Raw genomic sequence first — 21,390 nt, forward strand, 5'->3', positions numbered from 1 at the left:
CACAAAAATACCAATGGTCCCCTGAAGAAGAATTTAAGGGGATTGCTCCATGGTTACCTTGGTATTGGGTCAATTATTGCTCCCATTGTTATCTACAGAAAGTCATCACTAGCAAAATGCTGTACCCCAGAGCTGCACTCACTATTCTGCTGGTACAGTCACTGTGTATATACACATTACTTATCCTGTATTTTACTCCAGAGCTGCACTCACTATTCTGCTGGTACAGTCACTGTGTACATACATTACATTACTTATCCTGTATTATACTCCAGAGCTGCGCTCACTATTCTGCTGGTACAGTCACTGTGTACATACATTACATTACTTATCCTGTATTATACTCCAGAGCTGCGCTCACTATTCTGCTGGTACAGTCACTGTGTACATACATTACATTACTTATCCTGTACTGATCCTGAGTTACATCCTGTATTATACTCCAGAGCTGCGCTCACTATTCTGCTGGTACAGTCACTGTGTACATACATTACATTACTTATCCTGTACTGATCCTGAGTTACATCCTGTATTATACTCCAGAGCTGCGCTCACTATTCTGCTGGTACAGTCACTGTGTACATACATTACATTACTTATCCTCTATTATACTCCAGAGCTGCACTCACTATTCTGCTGGTGGAACCAATGGTGTAAAGGGTTAATTTCCCAGAATGTAAATGATTAGAACAAGCTTGCAGAATAGTGAGTGCAGCTCTGGAGTATAATACAGGATGTAACTCAGGATCAGTACAGGATAAGTAATGTAATGTATGTACACAGTGACTGTACCAGCAGAATAGTGAGTGCAGCTCTGGAGTATAATACAGGATAAGTAATGTAATGTATGTACACAGTGACTGCATCAGCAGAATAGTGAGCGCAGCTCTGGAGTATAATACAGGATGTAACTCAGGATCAGTACAGGATAAGTAATGTAATGTATGTACACAGTGACTGTACCAGCAGAATAGTGAGCGCAGCTCTGGAGTATAATACAGGATAAGTAATGTAATGTATGTACACAGTGACTGCACCAGCAGAATAGTGAGTGCAGCTCTGGAGTATAATACAGGATAAGTAATGTAATGTATGTACACAGTGACTGTACCAGCAGAATAGTGAGCGCAGCTCTGGAGTATAATACAGGATAAGTAATGTAATGTATGTACACAGTGACTGCACCAGCAGAATAGTGAGTGCAGCTCTGGAGTATAATACAGGATAAGTAATGTAATGTATGTACACAGTGACTGCATCAGCAGAATAGTGAGCGCAGCTCTGGAGTATAATACAGGATGTAAGTCAGGATCAGTACAGGATAAGTAATGTAATGTATGTACACAGTGACTGTACCAGCAGAATAGTGAGCGCAGCTCTGGAGTATAATACAGGATAAGTAATGTAATGTATGTACACAGTGACTGCACCAGCAGAATAGTGAGTGCAGCTCTGGAGTATAATACAGGATAAGTAATGTAATGTATGTACACAGTGACTGTACCAGCAGAATAGTGAGCGCAGCTCTGGAGTATAATACAGGATAAGTAATGTAATGTATGTACACAGTGACTGCACCAGCAGAATAGTGAGCGCAGCTCTGGAGTATAATACAGGATGTAACTCAGGATCAGTACAGGATAAGTAATGTGATGTATGTACACAGTGACTGTACCAGCAGAATAGTGAGCGCAGCTCTGGAGTATAATACAGGATAAGTAATGTAATGTATGTACACAGTGACTGCACCAGCAGAATAGTGAGTGCAGCTCTGGAGTATAATACAGGATAAGTAATGTAATGTATGTACACAGTGACTGCACCAGCAGAATAGTGAGCGCAGCTCTGGAGTATAATACAGGATGTAACTCAGGATCAGTACAGGATAAGTAATGTAATGTATGTACACAGTGACTGTACCAGCAGAATAGTGAGCGCAGCTCTGGAGTATAATACAGGATGTAACTCAGGATCAGTACAGGATAAGTAATGTAATGTATGTACACAGTGACTGTACCAGCAGAATAGTGAGCGCAGCTCTGGAGTATAATACAGGATGTAACTCAGGATCGGTACAGGATAAAGGTTTCCAAACCGAGACATCCTCTTTAAAAGACCATGGACTCGACAACCATTATGTGACATCTACAAATACTGTGGGCGACTTCTATTGCACCGTGACAATTTGAGAAGGTTCCACAGGACCAATCTGAATAATCAATAAAATATACTTTAAAACTCCACCTCCGTTCCGCGGTCCCGTCGCGCGCCGCTCTCCTCTGTCATCCGTAAAATCTCAGTAGACAGAACACAAAAATATTACAGATAAAACAACTTAAAGGAAAACTCCACAACGTTTCTTCATTTCACAGTGTAAATCCATCTAAAACGCTACACAATATTGCAAAACCATTGCTTCACTTCTCATGTAGTGATTCTCAGTTACAACCTGTTTCCTCCAGTCACACCCAAACCTGCATTCAAAATTCTTGACAGCAGTAGATTGCGGGAACTCGGATCAAAATTACAATGCTAGAGATCAAGGTAAGTTACATCTCTACAGTTTACGGGAGATAAATCTCTACATCCAAAGACAGCCAGCAGGAAATTGTAAGCCGCTTTGGCTGTGACTAGAGGAAAATAAATTTATAATTCAAAATTAAAAAAAAAAAAAAAACAAAACAGGAAAAAAAACCAAGTATATTGTTCCAGAACATGTCCTATAGATTTCTACTGTGAAATTCTTAAGACGCAACAATTCCATGGATTGGAATGAACCGCTGATATGGCGTAAAGCGGATAGGGAGCGTTCTCACGCCATTGGCCGTTGTAATTCGCTTCTGCTGCTGTAACAGTATCTTTATGTAGAGGCAATGGAAGTACCTTGGACACTGCTTGTCTCCCTGTTCCTAATATTCCCGTCCACATGGCAAAATATATTAACCGTCAGTCGGTGGCGCTGTATTCAGATATTGCGCCATTACTGTAATACCGGATATATTAACCATAGGGCTATACAGTGGATGATATATACAGTACGGTACTCTATAGGACATCACTCAGTCCAGCGCCTGGAGAACGTTCAGCCATAATGAAGAGTGATGATGTCATGGCGGTCCGATGACAGGGCGTGGTCTTCGTTAAAGGCTGCCGATATTGGGGAAACTTTTCAGCTTTTCGGGAAAGTCATCTTTGTAGAGTACGGGGTCTGCGCGGTGTTCCACCACCTTTAGGGGCATGGTGCCGAATACAGTGGCAAATTTATTTATGCATTCTGACCTGCGGAGGAAGAGAACAGAAGGGGTTAAAACACAAGGGCAAGGCAAATATGGAGAAACAACGCTACAGGGCGACCTAAAATCCAGCAACGACCGCAATCCAAGAAAAAAAAACCTGACGCAACAGTAAATTCGCGTTGCGGCACTTTCAACCATACTTGCTGACTCTCCTGAAACGCCTGGGAGGCCCCCACCCCCGCCCAAAAAAGTGCGCATTTTGTGGGATACAAAAAGGGTGCCCTAATGTGGGTGGGGTTTTGGAAAAGGGGGTGTGGCCCTCAACATTGTAAGGAAAATCTAAATATTGGCAAGTAAAAGCCAGAATTGTCCCATAGTTCGGACCCCCAGGACCATAAAGTGACTAAAATCTGCCGTACCACTGTCAGAGATGTCTGGCTGGAAATATCAACCAAAGTACGTAGGCCTCAATACTGTCTCCTAGCAGGACAGCCTGTGTTGCCCATAGCAGCCAATCAGAGCTCAGCTTTCATTTACTAAACTGCTCTGGGAAAATGAAAGCTGAGCTCTGATTGGTTCATATGGACAACAATGGCAGCTCTAATATTAGACAGTGCTAATAAATGAGGCCCGGGTTACTGAGACCCCTGGGGTCACAGGTCAATGGCCCTTAAAGGGTCATTATGGACACTTATGCTTTATCCACAGGACAGGGCAGAAGTGTCTGATCGCTGGGGCCATGAAGAAGGGGGGGGGATAAGGGATAAGTGTCCATAACGGCACAACCCCTTTAAGCATTGTTGCTAACAGTCCAGAATTTGTCAGGATTGTCCCCAATTTTCAGTAACCATTTAGCTTCTCCTAGCCAGAAAGAGGAGGGGGTGTATTGTGGAAAGCCTGCGTAAAAATGGGCATTCTCGGGGGAATCAGGGTCATCGACTGGGGTGATAGTTAAAGGGATTGGACCAAGTTTTAATGTTGGCCCCTATCCAAAGCATAGGGGATAACATGGTGATCACTGGAGGTACAAGCACTGCCAATTATGAGAATGGGATTGCCGTTACCCCACACACACACACACTCCATCAGTGGGCATATTCAGCCTGTCAATCCAGTCGGATAGTCAAATTGGACCCCCATTCTCGTAATCAGTGGGGTTCCCAGTGAACAGCCCCATATCGGATTCCTCTGGATACAGAAATCCTGTTAATAAGAAATCCCTTTAAGTTGTTAAAGTGCTGCAAGAGCCAGGTTGTCAGGAAAATGGTGTTGTGATGTCCAGGGTCTTGGGACCATGATACCACAATTAATGGGTTAATGGTGCACAAAACATTACCGGTGGTTGGCGCTGTGCACACTCAGTTTTCAGTGGTCCCAAATACAAGGCTGCCACCACCACGGTGCCCCTTAAGCCCTGTCGGTCAGACAATGGTGCTGCGGTGCTAAATGGTTCAACACTACAAGACATTTACCCGGGTACGTTCATTCCAGAAATTTTACAATGGAGAAGCCGGAGGGCGAGAACATTCCTAAGAACATGCAAATGGCCGATGGGACATTGTGTACAGGACAGGAAGCAGAGCCAAAACTGGCACCTTGGCACAGCGTGTGGTGATGTGTCCTTGTAACACGGAGTGATAAACCCAATCAATAACAACATGGAAAAAGCACAAATACTCCACCAGACGAACCATGACCTAGTGTAACCGTATGTGAGCCGTGGTCTGCAACTTGTGGCTCTCCGGCCTACAACTCCCATCGTGACGGCAGCAGACTAGGAGTTACAGTATCCACAGCGGGAGAGCTATAAAAGAGCTGAAGCGGTCAGGACATGCTGGGAGTTGTGGTATCCAATAGCTTGGACGCCACAAGTTGCAGTTCGGTGATGTAGGATAAATAACTATAGGATGTCAGGGCATACTGGGAGTTGTAGTATCACAATAAAGTGCAAACCACAGATAGGATAGGAGGACGTCTGAACACGTACATTACACATCTAGAATATTGGCTCCAGAATATCTTAGACTCTGCTATAGAAACGTGAGCTATTGAGCCCGGGACATTCCTTACAGCACCCCCTCCCCCCATTGTGCTGCAGCTCTGGCTTCACTGCTGGACGTCCATGTGTTCCTACCTGCGGGGGATCCATCTTGATTCACACACGTGGAGAGTGAAAATCATCAGTCTACAGGTCCGACACAACTCCAGCCAACAGCCAGCACCTCACGGTGATCACAAGAATGTGAGAAACCCAAGTACCCAGCAGAGCCTGGCTGAAGACTGCGCCATGAACCTACTGTGAGCACAGCCCCGGCCCAGCCTCGCATGCACGCACAACTGCATATGTGCCCCCCGCAGTAACCCTTATGTCTGTAGTGCCTGCCCTGATGGACAATAGGGATATAATAATCACTTCTGCAGACTACTAAGGGGATCATAGCCCCCAAACCTTCATTGTCTGGTCAGACAATATGGAACCCCAATGAACTATAGAATGGAGGAACCTGGTCAGATAGATACGGTAGCAGAGAGCAACTTATGGGGGGCTGTGTCCGTGCCCTCGTGAAATTTTTGGGTTCTATAAAGTAAAATTGAAGTCGGGTAAGCTCATGAGGTTACCTTGACCACTGATATAACTGTATAAGGAAAGAAGGGGTTAAGCTGACAGTCCAGGCCGAAAGCAAGAGATAGGCATAGGGGATGCAAGTGCTATCATTCCCTCCTCGGTCTTCCAATCCTCCCCAAATTCCTGCCATTCCTGAAGCTGTGTGCCTGACAGAACATCAGGAGAGCGATCAGCCGTCAAGCCGGGGCTACAGATAAGGCCTGCACGGTGGAAGAGCAGACATATGGACGGAGATGAGGTCTTCCATAACTCACTGGAGCTCATCTCTTAACCCCCTCCGAGCAAGACATTTGTGGAGCATCTGCTGAGCCGCAGATTCCTCGGGACAGATAACAATGTGGGCCATGAACATAGAAAAGACATGACTGATGTATACATAGGAGGCATGAGAGCAACGGCATCATATACGGGGGACATGCCTATAGTAAACTTGCATGGCTAGGGGGACCTCAAAGTACCTTCAGGCACCATCCCCAGAAGTGCAGATAGGCAGTGACCTGGTGAGATACAGGACTTACCCTAAATCAGCCGATCCTCTACGTCCAGGTTTTGATACCCAAGTGTTCAGCGCCAGGACCCCAGGATCAGACACTTAGCATTGATCTTGCAGACAGGTGATACATTAGGATTGCGGGATGACCCCTTTAATGCTTAACCATTGTGCTGTCCTCCATTACACATACTGTCACTAAATTCTGCAAATCGCCTCAGGGTTGGCATTACAAATCTTTGGGATAAATTTACTCCGATAATTCGGGCACCGTTGGACGGCCTCCAAGTATAAAACCCATCTGCTGTACTCTGCCCATTACAGAGGATGGCGCTGTGAGCTGGTTTAGCCAATCACTGCAAAGGGCAGGTCCGGGACTTGTTGACACCAAGACATCAAATACAGATTTGGCGCAGCATGGAGGGAAAAATAACAATATGACCTCAGGAGACCCCGTAACTCCTACCCACACAAAATGTAAGGAGGTTTCCATCAGGATTGATCATGGCACGGAGGGAGTTAACTTTTGCCATCGCCTGTGTGATCACCTGGGTGCAATGCTATGTCAAGGTGCGGGATGGGTTAACTTACCTGGGGTGACTGTCTTAAAGGGGCTTTCAAGCCCAAAAAGCATTTTCTATACTGATCTATATCTAATTGATGGGGCCTGACACCCGGACCCCACAACGATCAGCTGATCCATCTGCCTCTGTGTGCTATGGATAGGGCTGGAAGTTGTAGGCGCAGAGTTGCAGTACGCCGGCGCCACCGCTGTACAGTGGACGGGCCTGCAGTGGTGCATCTACTGCTTCAATAGGAGCAGAGCTGTTCAGGCCCTTTACATACCAGATCGGCTGATCGGTACAAGGTCCGGGTGTCAGACCCCCACCGATTGGATATCATGACCTATCCTGAGGATAGGTCTTCAGTATAGAAACTGCGTGGGGATGGAAAACCCCTTTAAGTGAGCAAATGAATGAATTCATGATAACATGCTGCAATCTTTCCCTGTACCCGGGCAATGATATACAAGGTCCGGAGCCACTTACCTTTCCACCATATGCGTTTGATCCAATGACAGCCCATCGATGGCCGTGCACTCAGGGCACTTAAACTTTTTGCGAGGTGTCACCTATAGAGAAGATGAAGAGAGGTGTCAACATATGGAATATGGATCACAGGGAACAGGACATATTCGATGCTCTCTCCTTACAGGCAACTTGGGTCGGATAGCACGGTGCTAAGCCCAAGGCCCAATGAAAACAGATCGCGGGATTTGCATCTACCCCTCCCCCTCCTGGAGAAACCTGGTGATGACAAGCCCTTTAATTCCCTTTTAATGACTTCTCGCACCGCCAAGGTCCCTGTGTAAACATCATTTGCTCTTGTGGAGTTTTCCGAGCCCTCTGTGGCTTCTCTGTAACCTTCAGCCGACACTGCAGATGGGCTGCGCGACCATATCCCCCCCCTTTTCCTTCTCACCAGCATCAGCAATAGGGTAATCCCTGGGAGAGATAGACGGCCAGCGCTGGCAGGGGCTCAGGGTTACCAACCTACAGCGCCGTTTACAAGCGGAGAAGATGCCATCACAGCACCTGATCCGGGCGCTGATGACACCACGGGAAATGTATGTGTGAAGGGCTCAGGATCAAAGGCTGGCTGATACCAGCGAGATACCCCCGGTAATACCGGGGATTGGAGAAGATGATTGCAAGATCACTTTTAAATTAACATTCGCAAGGGGTGAAATTTATAATTAACATTCTTCTTGTCAGCTGTCCTAGGGCAGACAGATGTCTTCTATATAGGGCGGCTCGGATACTTGGCCACTGGAGAGACCCCGCGTAAAAATGAGGGGCGGTCAGAGGACGCAAGCAATGTGTGTCTAAGGGTAGCGCTACAACTAGGAATGGCCATATTGTTAAAGGGGTTCTTAGATAAGGCAATCAAAGTTTAGTGGGGCGTCCTACCTGCTGGAACCCCATAGATTGAATTTATGCAATGACGCGCCCCTTCACCTTGCCCACTTTATTACGTACCAGTAGATCTGCTTTGACTACAGCTTGTCACCATTCACTTAAAGGGGTTTGCCGGACCTTCAATGATCAGATACTGTTGGCCTATCATGTAGTAATAAGTATTAATAAAAAAAAACCCTGCTGGGAACGGAAAACTCCTTTAAATTCGCCATACTGGAGGCTTTCCTAGTATGCTCTAAAGTGCTGAATATATTGGTGCCATTACTTTCAGCACCGATACTTCTCGGTGAGACCCCCGGCTATCAGACCCTTACTCCCTACCTATGGGACAATCTGCAGTGTAAAGATGGCGGAGCACCAGTTTTGTCCATGGACAGCATTTGGTACTGCAATATCATACAGGATGGATTGCAATACCAGTTACTGCCTAAGGACGAGAGTGGTGTAGTTTTTGTTATAAAGAAATAATCTCTTGCTTTTCGGACAATCCCGTTCAGTGTTCGGACGCCATCTAATGTGTTAAGATTAGAGATGAGCGAGTACTGTTCGGATCAGCCGATCCGAACAGCACGCTCGCATAGAAATGAATGGACGTAGCCGGCACACGGGGGGTTAAGCGGCCGGCCGCCGTCAAAGCGGAAGTTCCAGGTGCATCCATTCATTTCTATGGTGCGTGCTGTTCGGATCGACTGATGCGAACAGTACTCGCTCATCTCTAGTTAAGATGAGAATACCACTTCACGTGAAAAAGTCAAAACTGCAGCAGAGAGAAAATCTGGCGCAAACTATAGCAGCGTTACCTTGATGGGGGCCTTCCCCGTTACGTTGGCGACCAAGAAATTCATAGCGATGTCTTCACAATTCATATGCGCGTCCACCCAGTTCTTGATGTCGCCGGGCATCTTGTAGGTGTACAGGTAATTGAAATACTGCAAGAAGTGCCAACAAGAGAAGAGAGGTCGGGGGTCAGCACGAAAGCAACAAGGGACTACATGCAGAATGACACGGACCGGACAAGCTCTGGGTTATCAGATCCCATCTGCTATAGGGCATTTATAAGAATTGGGATGAGACGACTGGACACGACACCCCCTACTCACTTTATGATAGAAGGCAGCTCCGGTCAGTACCATTGACACCTCATTGGTCCATTCAGACTCATACTTCCACTTGTTCATCTCGTGGTCCCAAAGATGGAGACGTCCTGGGTATCCAACCAGCCGGTCAGGAAACTCCCTCCAGACCTGGTAGAGAAAGAGGATAAATCCAGGACATATCAGTAGGAAGTAAGGACTGAATAAGACATAGGCTAGTGACCTGTTTATGATAAGGGTCATGTAATCCAGCCCTGTCCCTTAAGAAATTAGTTATCCCATCTTATAAAGTGACAGGACATTCCACTAATATGATAGGTGGGGGGGTCTCAGCACTGGGACCCCAAAGCGCCTGAAAATAAAAGGGTCAGAGCTTTGGTTTAACACTGCACAAATGCACCCTGGCCACCACCTGTGAGGCTGGGGGCGCCACTGGGCGGGGGAAAAAAATTGAGGACACAGCATTAAAGTACTGTTGGGGGTCCCTGAGGATGCTCAGACCAGGCCAGGACTTAAAGGGGTTTACTCATTGATGAATTATCTTTAGCTATCGCCCATATGTCATCAATATGAAAGTCCCAGAAAGCCCCTTTAGAATGGGAATACCCCTTTAAAGGGATCCTATCATTAAAAAGCAATTTGTTTGTACCACGTAGGAATAGCCTTAAGAAAGGCTATTCGTCTCCTACCTTTAGATGTCTTCTTCGTTCGGTGGAAATCCTGGTTTTCGTTGGTATGCAAATGAGTTGTCTCGCAGCACTGGGGGTGGTCCCCAATGCTGTGAGAGAAATATCCAGCCCCGCCTCCATCTTCTTCAGTAACAGGCTCTTCACGCGTCTTCTTCCGGCGCTGGGGGTCAAACTTCTAAGCCTCAGGCTGAGCAGACAGCGCAAGCCCGCGGCCACAAGAAAAATGCCCGCTTACACAGTAAGTAAGCGGCCATTTTGTTGTGGCCTGTGGGCATGTGCAGTCATCTTTGCCCAAGGCCTAGAAGTTTGACCCCCAGCGCCGGAAGAAGACGAGTGAAGAGCCTGTTCCCGAAGAAGATGGAGGCGGTGCTGGAGAGTTCTCTCGCAGCATTGGGGACGCCCCCAGTACTGTTTAAGAGCTGGGGACCGCCCCCAGTGCTGCGAGAGAACTCATTTGCAAACTGACGAAAACCGGGATTTTTACCAAACGGTGGCGCAGAGAAGACATCTAAAGGTAGGAGAAGAATAGACTTTCTTAAGGCTATTCCCACGTGGCAGTCACAAAAAATTGCTTTTTAATGATAGGATCCCTTTAAGTAATGACATAGCACAACTCCTCTATGGCCTACTTAGGACCCCCACCCCCTTTTCCAGAGAGCGCTCTCCTCTGATCTGTGTCAGCATGGAAATCGATGAAAAGTAAGAGACATTGTGCTGCTGGACACAGAGTAACAGGCAGATCCCCGCCAAATACCAGGGGACTCGGTGGAGAAAATGTGCATAATAGAAAGAAGGGAGTGGGGGGTATGAGGGGGTGTTGTGAAGTATTTGTAACGCTGCCGCAGACAGACATGTCACCCCCCGAGTCAGCAGCTGGATACAATCAGACCCTCCATCTCCGTCACTTCATCCATAACTTGACCGCTGACAAGGGGATCAAAACTACAGGAAAATGAGAACAGGCTGGGTGATCATTAGTAGCACCCCGAAATGTTAAACATGCTACTGACCGCATTAAATGGGGCTGATTTACAGGCCCGGAGAGGGGGAAGAAAGGGTCAGACGATTCTCCGAAATGAAGAATGAGAGAACAGTCAACGAAATTACAAACGTGCTCCTCGAATAATGAGCTACTGAGCAGGACACGTTTACGACAGGTGACCCCGGGCCCAGCGCCATCGCCCCCTGTATGAGAGAGACGTGCGAGGACGGTACCAAGTCCTCAGTGAGGAAATAATTCTACTTCGTAAAGCTGCGGGTCTGGGGTCACTTTTACTAGTGCATTATGGAAGGCACTACAAGCTCTTGTCTAATGTTGGGGGAGATGCTGGTCTGACAACCAACATGGCCAGACTGTCGCTCCTCCATGGTGATGCTCCAAGATGGTGGCCAGACTGTCGCTCCTCCATGGTGATGCTCCAAGATGGCAACCAGACTGTCGCTCCTCCATGGTGATGCTCCAAGATGGCAACCAGACTGTCGCTCCTCCATGGTGATGCTCCAAGATGGCAACCAGACTGTCGCTCCTCCATGGTGATGCGCCAAGATGGCGGCCAGACTGTCGCTCCTCCATGGTGATTCTCCAAGATGGTGGGCAGACTGTCGCTCCTCCATGGTGATGCTCCAAGATGGTGGGCAGACTGTCGCTCCTCCATGGTGATGCTCCAAGATGGCAACCAGACTGTCGCTCCTCCATGGTGATGCTCCAAGATGGCAACCAGACTGTCGCTCCTCCATGGTGATGCTCCAAGATGGCAACCAGACTGTCGCTCCTCCATGGTGATGCGCCAAGATGGCGGCCAGACTGTCGCTCCTCCATGGTGATTCTCCAAGATGGTGGGCAGACTGTCGCTCCTCCATGGTGATTCTCCAAGATGGCGGCCAGACTGTCGCTCCTCCATGGTGATGCTCCAAGATGGCGACCAGACTGTCGCTCCTACATGGTGATGATCCAAGATGGCAACCAGACTGTCGCTCCTCCATGGTGATGCGCCAAGATGGCGGCCAGACTGTCACTCCTCCATGGTGATGATCCAAGATGGCAACCAGACTGTCGCTCCTCCATGGTGATGCGCCAAGATGGTGGCCAGACTGTCGCTCCTCCATGGTGATGCTTCAAGATGGCGGCCAGACTGTGGCTCCTCCATGGTGATTCTCCAAGATGGTGGGCAGACTGTCGCTCCTCCATGGTGATGCTCCAAGATGGCGACCAGACTGTCGCTCCTACATGGTGATTCTCCAAGATGGTGGCCAGAATGTCGCTCCTCCATGATGATGCTCCAAGATGGTGGTCAGACTGTCGCTCCTCCATGGAGATGCTCCAAGATGGTGGCCAGACTGTCGCTCCTCCATGATGATGCTCCAAGATGGTGGCCAGAATGTCGCTCCTCCATGATGATGCTCCAAGATGGTGGTCAGACTGTGGCTCCTCCATGGTGATTCTCCAAGATGGTGGCCAGAATGTCGCTCCTCCATGATGATGCTCCAAGATGGTGGTCAGACTGTCGCTCCTCCATGGAGATGCTCCAAGATGGTGGCCAGATTGTCGCTCCTCCATGGTGATTCTCCAAGATGGTGGCCAGACTGTCGCTCCTCCATGGTGATGCTCCAAGATGGTGGTCAGACTGTCGCTCCTCCATGGTGATGCTCCAAGATGGTGGTCAGACTGTCGCTCCATGGTGATGCTCCAAGATGGTGGCCAGACTGTCGCTCCTCCATGGTGATGCTCCAAGATCGCAGGGGTACCAGAGATCAGATGCCCACTGGTCATTATGTCATCGTCTAGCAATATGCCATAGCATTAGAATATAGGAACAGGATGACACAGACATATGGCATGCTGGGGCTTTGGAAAGTTGAGCGATAACCTTTTAGGGTCACGAATCGCCTTCATTGAGACATTATCTCCTAATAAGACCGCCCCTAACAGATCATCACCCAGCTTTCTACTAGATTACACCCCACGTTGCCCGTATATGACACAACTGTACTCCATGTTCCTCATCTCCCGTTGCTCAGTTGTCAGCAGTCACTGTAACCCTGGACACCATGAACCAATGTAGTAGCTAAAGACGGGTCTGTCTGTTCCCTCCCAATATATAAGGACAAAATCCATATTTGTGACAAGTGCTAAAAATACAAGCCGAGACCGATCTTTCACATCACAAGGAACCAGACCAGTAAACAGCAATATTAAGTCTCCGAAGAGCAATGAAAAGTCAGCATGGAGCAGTGTGGAAGGCAGCGCCCGCCCGATTTCCCACAGAACCCAATAGTCTGGCATCTGGCACCAATAAAGTCATTGCCAAATTCCCCAAGGGCGTCCAGTACAGACCTCAAACCCATAGAGGACAGGGTATAAGCTCTGCCTACCGATAGTCTGCAACTGTCTCCACTTAAAGGGGAACTCCATACACATATACAAGGATCAGCCATAACATTAAAGCAGTTATCCAGCGACTGTTACGTCCCCTAAATTCCATGGTGGGAAAACCTCGGGCTTCTGGGCTGGTTCTGACCCTGGGGTCATATAATCAGTAGTGTCAGTACAGAAGTCAATGGAGATCCCTTTAAGACTAACCTGATGGGTCATACGATCAGTAGTATCAGTACAGAAGTCAGTGGAGATCCCTTTAAGACTAGCCCGATGGATCATATGATCAGTACAGAAGTCAGTGGAGATCCCTTTAAGACTAGCCCGATGGGTCATATGATCAGGAGTATCAGTACAGAAGTCAGTGGTAATCCCTTTAAGACTAGCCCGATGGGTCATATGATCAGGAGTATCAGTACAGAAGTCAATGGAGATCCCTTTAAGACTAGCCCGATGGGTTATATGATCAGTAGCATCAGTACAGAAGTCAATGGAGATCCCTTTAAGACTAGCCCGATGGGTTATATGATCAGTAGCATCAGTACAGAAGTCAATGGAGATCCCTTTAAGACTAGCCCGATGGGTTATATGATCAGTAGCATCAGTACAGAAGTCAATGGAAATCCCTTTAAGACTAGCCCGATGGGTCATACAATCAGTAGTATCAGTACAGAAGTCAGTGGAGATCCCTTTAAGACTAGCCCGATGGGTCATATGATCAGTAGTATCAGTACAGAAGTCAGTGGAGATCCCTTTAAGACTAGCCCAATGAGTCATATGATCAGGAGTATTAGTACAGAAGTCAATGGAGATCCCTTTAAGACTAGCCCGATGGGTCATATGATCAGTAGTACCAGTACAGAATTCAGTGGAAATCCCTTTAAGACTAGCCCGATGGGTCATACGATCAGCAGTATCAGTACAGAAGTCAATGGAGATCCCTTTAAGACTAGCCCGATGGGTCATATTATCAGTAGTATCAGTACAGAAGTCAATGGAGATCCCTTTAAGAGTAGCCCGATGGGTCACGGTCACTACAAGACTGTGTCCTCTCTATTACCTATACATATACGGGGACTCGCTTACCTCATAGCCAAACTGCAGCTCGTCGGACGTTAGCATGATGATGTCATCGTCTATGGCAAGAACCGCCTCAGTCTCGATCTCGTCGTAAGGAAAGAATCGATTACTTAGCTTGTTCTCTGCCGTCCTCACCACTTTAAGAGGAACCCGGATTTTGGGCCAAAGACTTTCTGCGGAAGAAATTGATAGGAGATTAAACAAATCTCCATAGAAAGTCAGACAGTGGCCCTACTAATGCATAGTCACCCAGCTTTCCTAGACTCCAGAATGGCCCTTCTGGCTACACATTCATCCTCTTCTCCTGTACTGCTGCATGGTATACAATGAACGGAAACCCCTATGTGCTGGTTTCACCCAGTTTTCCCAGTTTTCACCAAAACGGTTATTTTTTTTAGTTAGGGAAATGTTCTTAAATACAGCGCCATCTAGTGGTGCAAAGTGCATGAAAAACTAAAAGAGATATTTAAGCCAATAGAAGGACTTCAAGGCGTATCCAATCTAGTGATGTTATGGCATCGCTGTAACGCTTCTCCTTCATTGTGGCGCTCCAGGACACCTGCAATACAGGGACTAGCTGCTTAAAGGGATTGTCACCAGGCCCCAGCATTTCAACCCAGCCCTGCAGATAGATAGCTTAGGTTCACCTGACTCAAAAAGTGTTTTTCCCTCGTGAATCGGAGCCTCCGTTGAGGAGATATTGCTGTTTTTGTCATATGCAAATGAGCTCTTTGGAGGAACAAGGACGCCGCCATTGCTAAAAGCTCATTTGCATGCTGACAAAAACAGCGATATCTCAGCAACAGAGGCTCCGATTCACAAGTGGAAAACACTTTTTGATTCAGGTGACCCTAAGCTATCTATCTGCGGAGCTAAAGTAATAGGTTAGGGTCTGGTGACACTCCCTTTAATTCTAAGGATCACGACTGCTGGACAGACCCCCACCGATCAGTAAGTGGTGGCACACAGTAACAAGGCAGATAGTAATACAACCCCTTTAGCCCTTCTTCTCCCCATGAATTTCAAGTCTTTTTAAAGCACTTTTTACAAGAATTTTTGGTGACTTTATTATTCTGTAATGTTTATGATGGTTTTTTTCTGGTGCTTCTTAAGTTCTTTAAGGGGGTCTATGAGGAGAGAATATTGTGTTACAAAAGGAGATGCTTCAGTTACTTCCTAAAAACTTTAAAGGGGTTGTTCCATAAATAGGGGCCTCTGAGGGTCCCATAAAGATAACAAAGCAATACTCACCTCTACCCAGGCCTCTGTTTCCGGCTTCTGTTCATGCCTCGGGACCACTGCGGCCAATAACAGGTCCCACAAATGTCAGGTCACCACTGAGGCCTGTGATTGGCTGCAGAAGTCACCTGGGGTGTCACTAGTGAGGTCAGCCGGTGTGGGACCTGTATTAAGCCCAAAGGAGGCCTGGGGAGAGGTGAGTAATGGGGTTGTTCTGTTTAAGGGCCCCTCACTATTAAATAATAGAAACGGAAGTTGGACAACCCCTTTAAAGCAATATCTGGTTGCAGCAATTCTGACCCTCAAAAAAAAACATGAAAACTCCTAAAAACAAGAAAAATGCATGACAAAATTTTGCATGCGAGTCCATGCTAAATTTTCAGAATTAAAGGGGTTGTCTGGTTTTATCCAAATAAATTCACAGCATAATAATAATAATAATAATAATAATAAAAAGCCCCACAACTTTCTAATATTTTTTGTATCAGTTTTTCACTATCTCTTCTTGCTGTCAGTGAATGGAAACGCTCTGAGTTACTTTACTGAACTACTAACCCTGCCAATAGCTCAAAAGTAGATACAGATGTACCCAGTCTATACAGGTCCAAATACATCAGTTGCAGCTCACAGAGCATTGCCTTGACGGCATACTGTTGAGCGTTTAGTTCACAGAACATTGTCTAGACTGGATACAATTGTACGTTTAGCTCACAGAGCATTGTCTAGACTGGATACAATTGTACGTTTAGCTCACAGAGCATTGTCTAGACTGCATACAGTTGTACGTTTAGCTCACAGAGTATTGTCTAGACTGGATACAGTTGTACGTTTAGCTCACAGAGTATTGTCTAGACTGGATACAATTGTACGTTTAGCTCACAGAGTATTGTCTAGACTGCATACAGTTGTACGTTTAGCTCACAGAGTATTGTCTAGACTGCATACAGTTGTAAGTTTAGCTCACAGAGTATTGTCTAGACTGGATACAATTGTACGTTTAGCTCACAGAGCATGGTCTAGACTGGATACAATTGTACGTTTAGCTCACAGAGCATTGTCTAGACTGGATACAACTGTACATTTAGCTCACAGAGCATTGTCTAGACTGGATACAATTGTCTTCCCTTCTCAGCAAAGAGCAGGACTTGTTAAATATGGGGTTACTGCTGCCGAATTTAGGCACAATTGCCCACATTCTTTGACAGCAAGCGGAGATCTGGAAAACAGTGAAAAATTAAAACACAAAGTCTATTAGAAAGTTCTAGAACTTTTTATTTACATGAGGATGAAGCTTCATTTACACAAAATTTTCAAAAGTGTGTCACCCAAAGAGTTTTTAATATTTTTTTCCCTAAATTTTCCATGCTGCCGTTTATATTTTAAGAATAAGTACTAGGCCCTGTAATCTTCACTCTGGCCACTAAGCCTAATAATAGATTATATAATCATTACCAACAACACATGATGTCACAGCTTATCTCCTGCCCATAGACCTCAATGAGTCGGCTCCAGACTGTTGCTGCCTAAGGCCATAATGAATATGCTGTAAAGCATATCGCTAAATGCTGTTAAACGGAAGGAGGAGGAGCTCAGGCAAGATGGCCGCCCCGCAATGATGTACAAAAAAAATAGTAAGAGAAATAAATGAAAAAATAAAAAAGTAATCGATCTGGGTTTAATAAATGAAGAATAAAATTGGCGACACATTCCCTTTAAGATTTAGAAAGCTTCACAAATTCCGCAATCTACGCGGCGCCCCCAGTGGATGGGCGTCAGCCTGTAGCTATCGGGCACTGAGCACGATCCCCTCGCCAGAATCAGGATGTATTAAGGAAAAAAATAAACGTCTCAGCCGGACGAAAGCATCAAAGAGAGAAGATGAAGATGAATGTGCCGGGAGCACGGCTTCTCTGCAGCGGGCGGATGGATTCCCTGCCGTCTTCACGGCCTGACCGCGCTATTTGTCTGAAATGAAAGCGGCGTGCAGGAAGAGCCGGGGAGACCTTGAAGTCTCCGCTGACATCTCCAGCCAAATCTGGCCCCGCTTAATTATCGCTTTTTTCGGCTACTGTATTGAGGCTCCTCGCGCCGCGCCGCCACCGTCCTCCTATGTGATAACTTCTTATTTACATATGATTAGTCGTCTCTACTCCCGGCCTGCTGAGCGGCGATATCGCCTTACACGGTGACGTGCGAGACATGTGTTCTCCTGCACGGCAGGGACGAAAAACCTGCAGAAACTTTACTACATGTGGAGTTATAGCAAAACTTCAAGGGTCTTACTGACATCCAGCTCATTCTGGGGCTCGGGTCTGCAGAGACATCCTGCTTTTAATGGTCAGTAAATGAACTTTGTGAAGGACGGGGTCACTGGTGAGCTTTTCTGCCAACACTAAGTGGCTAAGAGTCATAAACAGGGGATACACCCGTCTAATAGGGCATCTATATAGGGCATGCATATTTATATTCTAGGATTTACATATTGATCACCTTTCAGCTTGGTGGTAACTGTGTGATAGAGAGTGTAAAAAGCTGTCAGCAGACAGCGCCATCTTATATATAGTGGGCGTGATGGGTTACTGCAGCTCAATCTCTATTCAAGGCAATGGGAGCTGAGCTGCTATAACCTGCTGTGGCCAGTACACAATATAAGGAGCGGTCTGTTTCCAGAACTGTGCACTATGCAATATCACTGCTGATAGTTTGGAGTCTTTGGCATCAGTCAGAGGGGGCCCCATGTCAAAAGTTCACCACGGGGCCCTGAAATTTCCAGTTATGCCACTAGGTAGAAGTACAGGTTGTAGTAGTAGCAGTTAGAGCAGGGGTAGGGAACGTACGGTTCTCCAGCTGTTGCAAAACTACAACTCCCAGCATGCATACTGGCTCTGCTGTTCTTGGTGCTTCCATGGAAGTGAATGGAGCATGTTGGGAGTTATAGTTTCACAGCAGCTGGAGAGCCAAAGGTTCCCTATAGCTGATATAGAGCAATAGTAGTAGTAAAGGTAGTAGTAGTAATGGTAGTAGTAGTATTAATAGTAGTAGTAATGGTAGTAGTAGTAATAATGGTAGTACTTGTAGTAGTAGTAATGGTAGTAGTAGTAATAATAATGGTAGTACTTATAGTAGTAGTAATAATGGTAATACTTGTAGTAGTAGTAATGGTAGTAGTAGTAATAATAAGGGTAGTACTTATAGTAGTAGTAATAATGGTAATACTTGTAGTAGTAGTAATGGTAGTAGTAGTAATAATGGTAGTACTTGTAGTAGTAGTAATGGTGTAGTTGTAATAATGGTAGTACTTGTAGTAGTAGTACTTGTAGTAGTAGTAATGGTAGTAGTAGTAATGGTAGTACTTGTAGTAGTAATGGTAGTAGTAATGTTAGTACTTATAGTAGTAGTAATGGTAGTGGTAGTAGTAGTAGTAGTAGTAGTAATGGTAGTAGTAGTAATGTTAGTACTTGTAGTAGTAATGGTAGTAGTAATGGTAGTAGTAGTAGTAGTAATGGTAGTAGTAATGGTAGTAGTAGTAGTAATGGTAGTAGTAGTAGTAATGTTAGTACTTGTAGTAGTAATGGTAGTAGTAGTAATGTTAGTACTTGTAGTAGTAGTAATGGTAGTATTAGTAGTAGTAGTAATGGTAGTAGTAGTAATAGTAGTAGTAGTAGTGGTAGTAGTTGTAGTAATGGTAGTACTTGTAGTAGTAGTAATGGTGGTAGTAGTAATGGTAGTAGTAGTAGTAATGTTAGTACTTGTAGTAGTAGTAATGGTAGTAGTTGTAGTAGTAGTAATGGTAGTAGTAATAGTAGTATCTTATGTCAGATTACCTTCCGGCGGGCTCTTGTTCTGGTTATTCCACACCACCAGGAGCTTGGACAGACTGGGGACTTTGGACACCTCGGTGATGACTCTGAAGAGGCTCTCGACACGATCGTAGGTCAGCACCACAGCGGTGAACCCCTGAGACTGAGGCGGGATCAACGGCAGAAAGAGGGGGTTGCTGACGCTGCTCCATTTCTATAGGGACAAAGTAAATACATATAGAACGGATATAAGTCAGTATGAAAAAAACGATATAAATCCTACAGCTGATGCAGAGCCCGAACCTAACATAACATTACCAAGACACACAGGACTACCCATGACCGCAGGAGTAACAGATCAATCTTCAGCAGCTGACCCTATAGATTCCTTGTCAACAACCCCTTTAAATGCTGCGGAAGCTGTGTAAACAGTGGAGCGCGCTCAGAAGCGTCCGGACCCCTGCCGACCTATGTCTAATTGATAATGTAGAAGACCATCTAGGAAAACAATTGCCCCGGACCACCCCTACATGGCAGAGAGGAAACAGAGGTGACCATGATACAGTAATCACATCTGACTACAAACAAACGGTGTAGTCAGATCCTGAACCCATCCTTTCTATATTTATACCCCACTGTGTAGTTTACCAAGAGGTAGAGGAAAGACAAACGAGAGTGTGATTGCAGGATCAGACTACACTGCGTTGTCTGTTACCAGGGACACACATAGTTCTGCATAGGAGCTGTGGACGCAAAACGATGGGCAATTTTTAAAGGGATTAAAATCAAATTTCTAGTCGATCACACGTCGGAATAGTCTTAAGAAAGGCTATTCTTCTCCTACCTTTAGATGTCTTCTCAGCGCTGCTGTTCGGTAGGAATCCCGGTTTTTGTCTGTATGCAAATGAGTTCTCTCGCAGCACTGGGGGCGGGCCCCAGCACTCAAACAGCACTGGAGGCATCTGCCTTCAGGCAGAGCCGACTGCTCATGCCCACAAAAAAATGGCTGCTTACTTACCGTGTAATCGGCCATTTTTCTGGTGGCCGTGGGCACACGCAGTCGGCTCTGCCCGATGCCTAGAAGTTTGACCCCCAGCGCCGGAAAAAGACGCGTGAAGAGGCCGTTCCAGGCGAAGATGGAGGCGGCGCTAGAGAGTTCTCTCGCCCCCAGTGCTTTTTGATCGCTGAGGACCGCCCCCAGTGCTGCGAGAGAACTCAATTGCATACCGACGAAAACCGGGATTTCTACCAAACAGCAGCGCGGAGAAGACATCTAAAGGTAGGAGAAGAATAGCCTTTCTTAAAGGGGCTCTATCAGCAAAATGATGCTGCTAGAGCCCCACATATGCGTGAATAGCATTTAAAAAGGCTATTCAGGCACCGTAAATGTTATATTAAACTACACCCCCCCCCCCCCCCCCCGTTTTAAAATAATACCCTAAAAAAGAATGTGATCTACTTACGCATCGTGCACGCTGGGCGGGCATTCAGGGTGTGTCTTCTTCTTCATCCACGCCTCCTCTTCCTCCGATGTCCTCGGGTCCCGTCCTCCTCCAGCGCTCGTGAACTGACATTGCTTAAAAACAATGGCCTGGGCGCATGCGCACTAGCATGCTGCTTCTACTACGGCTACACGTGCATGCGCCCAGGCCATTTTTGTAAGCAATGTCAGTTCGCGAGCGCCGGAGGAGGACGGGACCCGAGGACATCGGAGGAAGAGGAGGCGTGGATGAAGAAGAAGACACACCCTGAATGCCCGCCCACCGTACACGATGCGTAAGTAG

At 46.4% G+C, this 21,390-nt stretch overlaps 1 protein-coding gene across 1 annotated transcript in view; it reads right to left on the bottom strand.

The window, feature by feature from the left end:
* Nucleotides 1–1,895: 1,895 nt before the first annotated feature.
* EXT2 (exostosin glycosyltransferase 2) overlaps nucleotides 1,896–21,390 on the bottom strand; it is a 47,984-nt gene continuing 28,489 nt past the window's right edge. Inside the window, exons 9-14 of the mRNA XM_075281194.1 lie at nucleotides 19,631–19,820; nucleotides 14,574–14,740; nucleotides 9,432–9,575; nucleotides 9,132–9,260; nucleotides 7,402–7,484; nucleotides 1,896–3,279 (exon numbers count right to left, since the gene is read on the bottom strand). Of these exons, the coding sequence (XP_075137295.1) occupies nucleotides 3,141–3,279; nucleotides 7,402–7,484; nucleotides 9,132–9,260; nucleotides 9,432–9,575; nucleotides 14,574–14,740; nucleotides 19,631–19,820 (852 nt within the window). The 3' untranslated portion in view covers nucleotides 1,896–3,140. The remainder of the gene's footprint in view (nucleotides 3,280–7,401; nucleotides 7,485–9,131; nucleotides 9,261–9,431; nucleotides 9,576–14,573; nucleotides 14,741–19,630; nucleotides 19,821–21,390) is intronic.

This window comes from Leptodactylus fuscus, chromosome 7 (assembly GCF_031893055.1).
Source record: "Leptodactylus fuscus isolate aLepFus1 chromosome 7, aLepFus1.hap2, whole genome shotgun sequence".
Lineage (NCBI taxonomy): Eukaryota > Metazoa > Chordata > Amphibia > Anura > Leptodactylidae > Leptodactylus > Leptodactylus fuscus.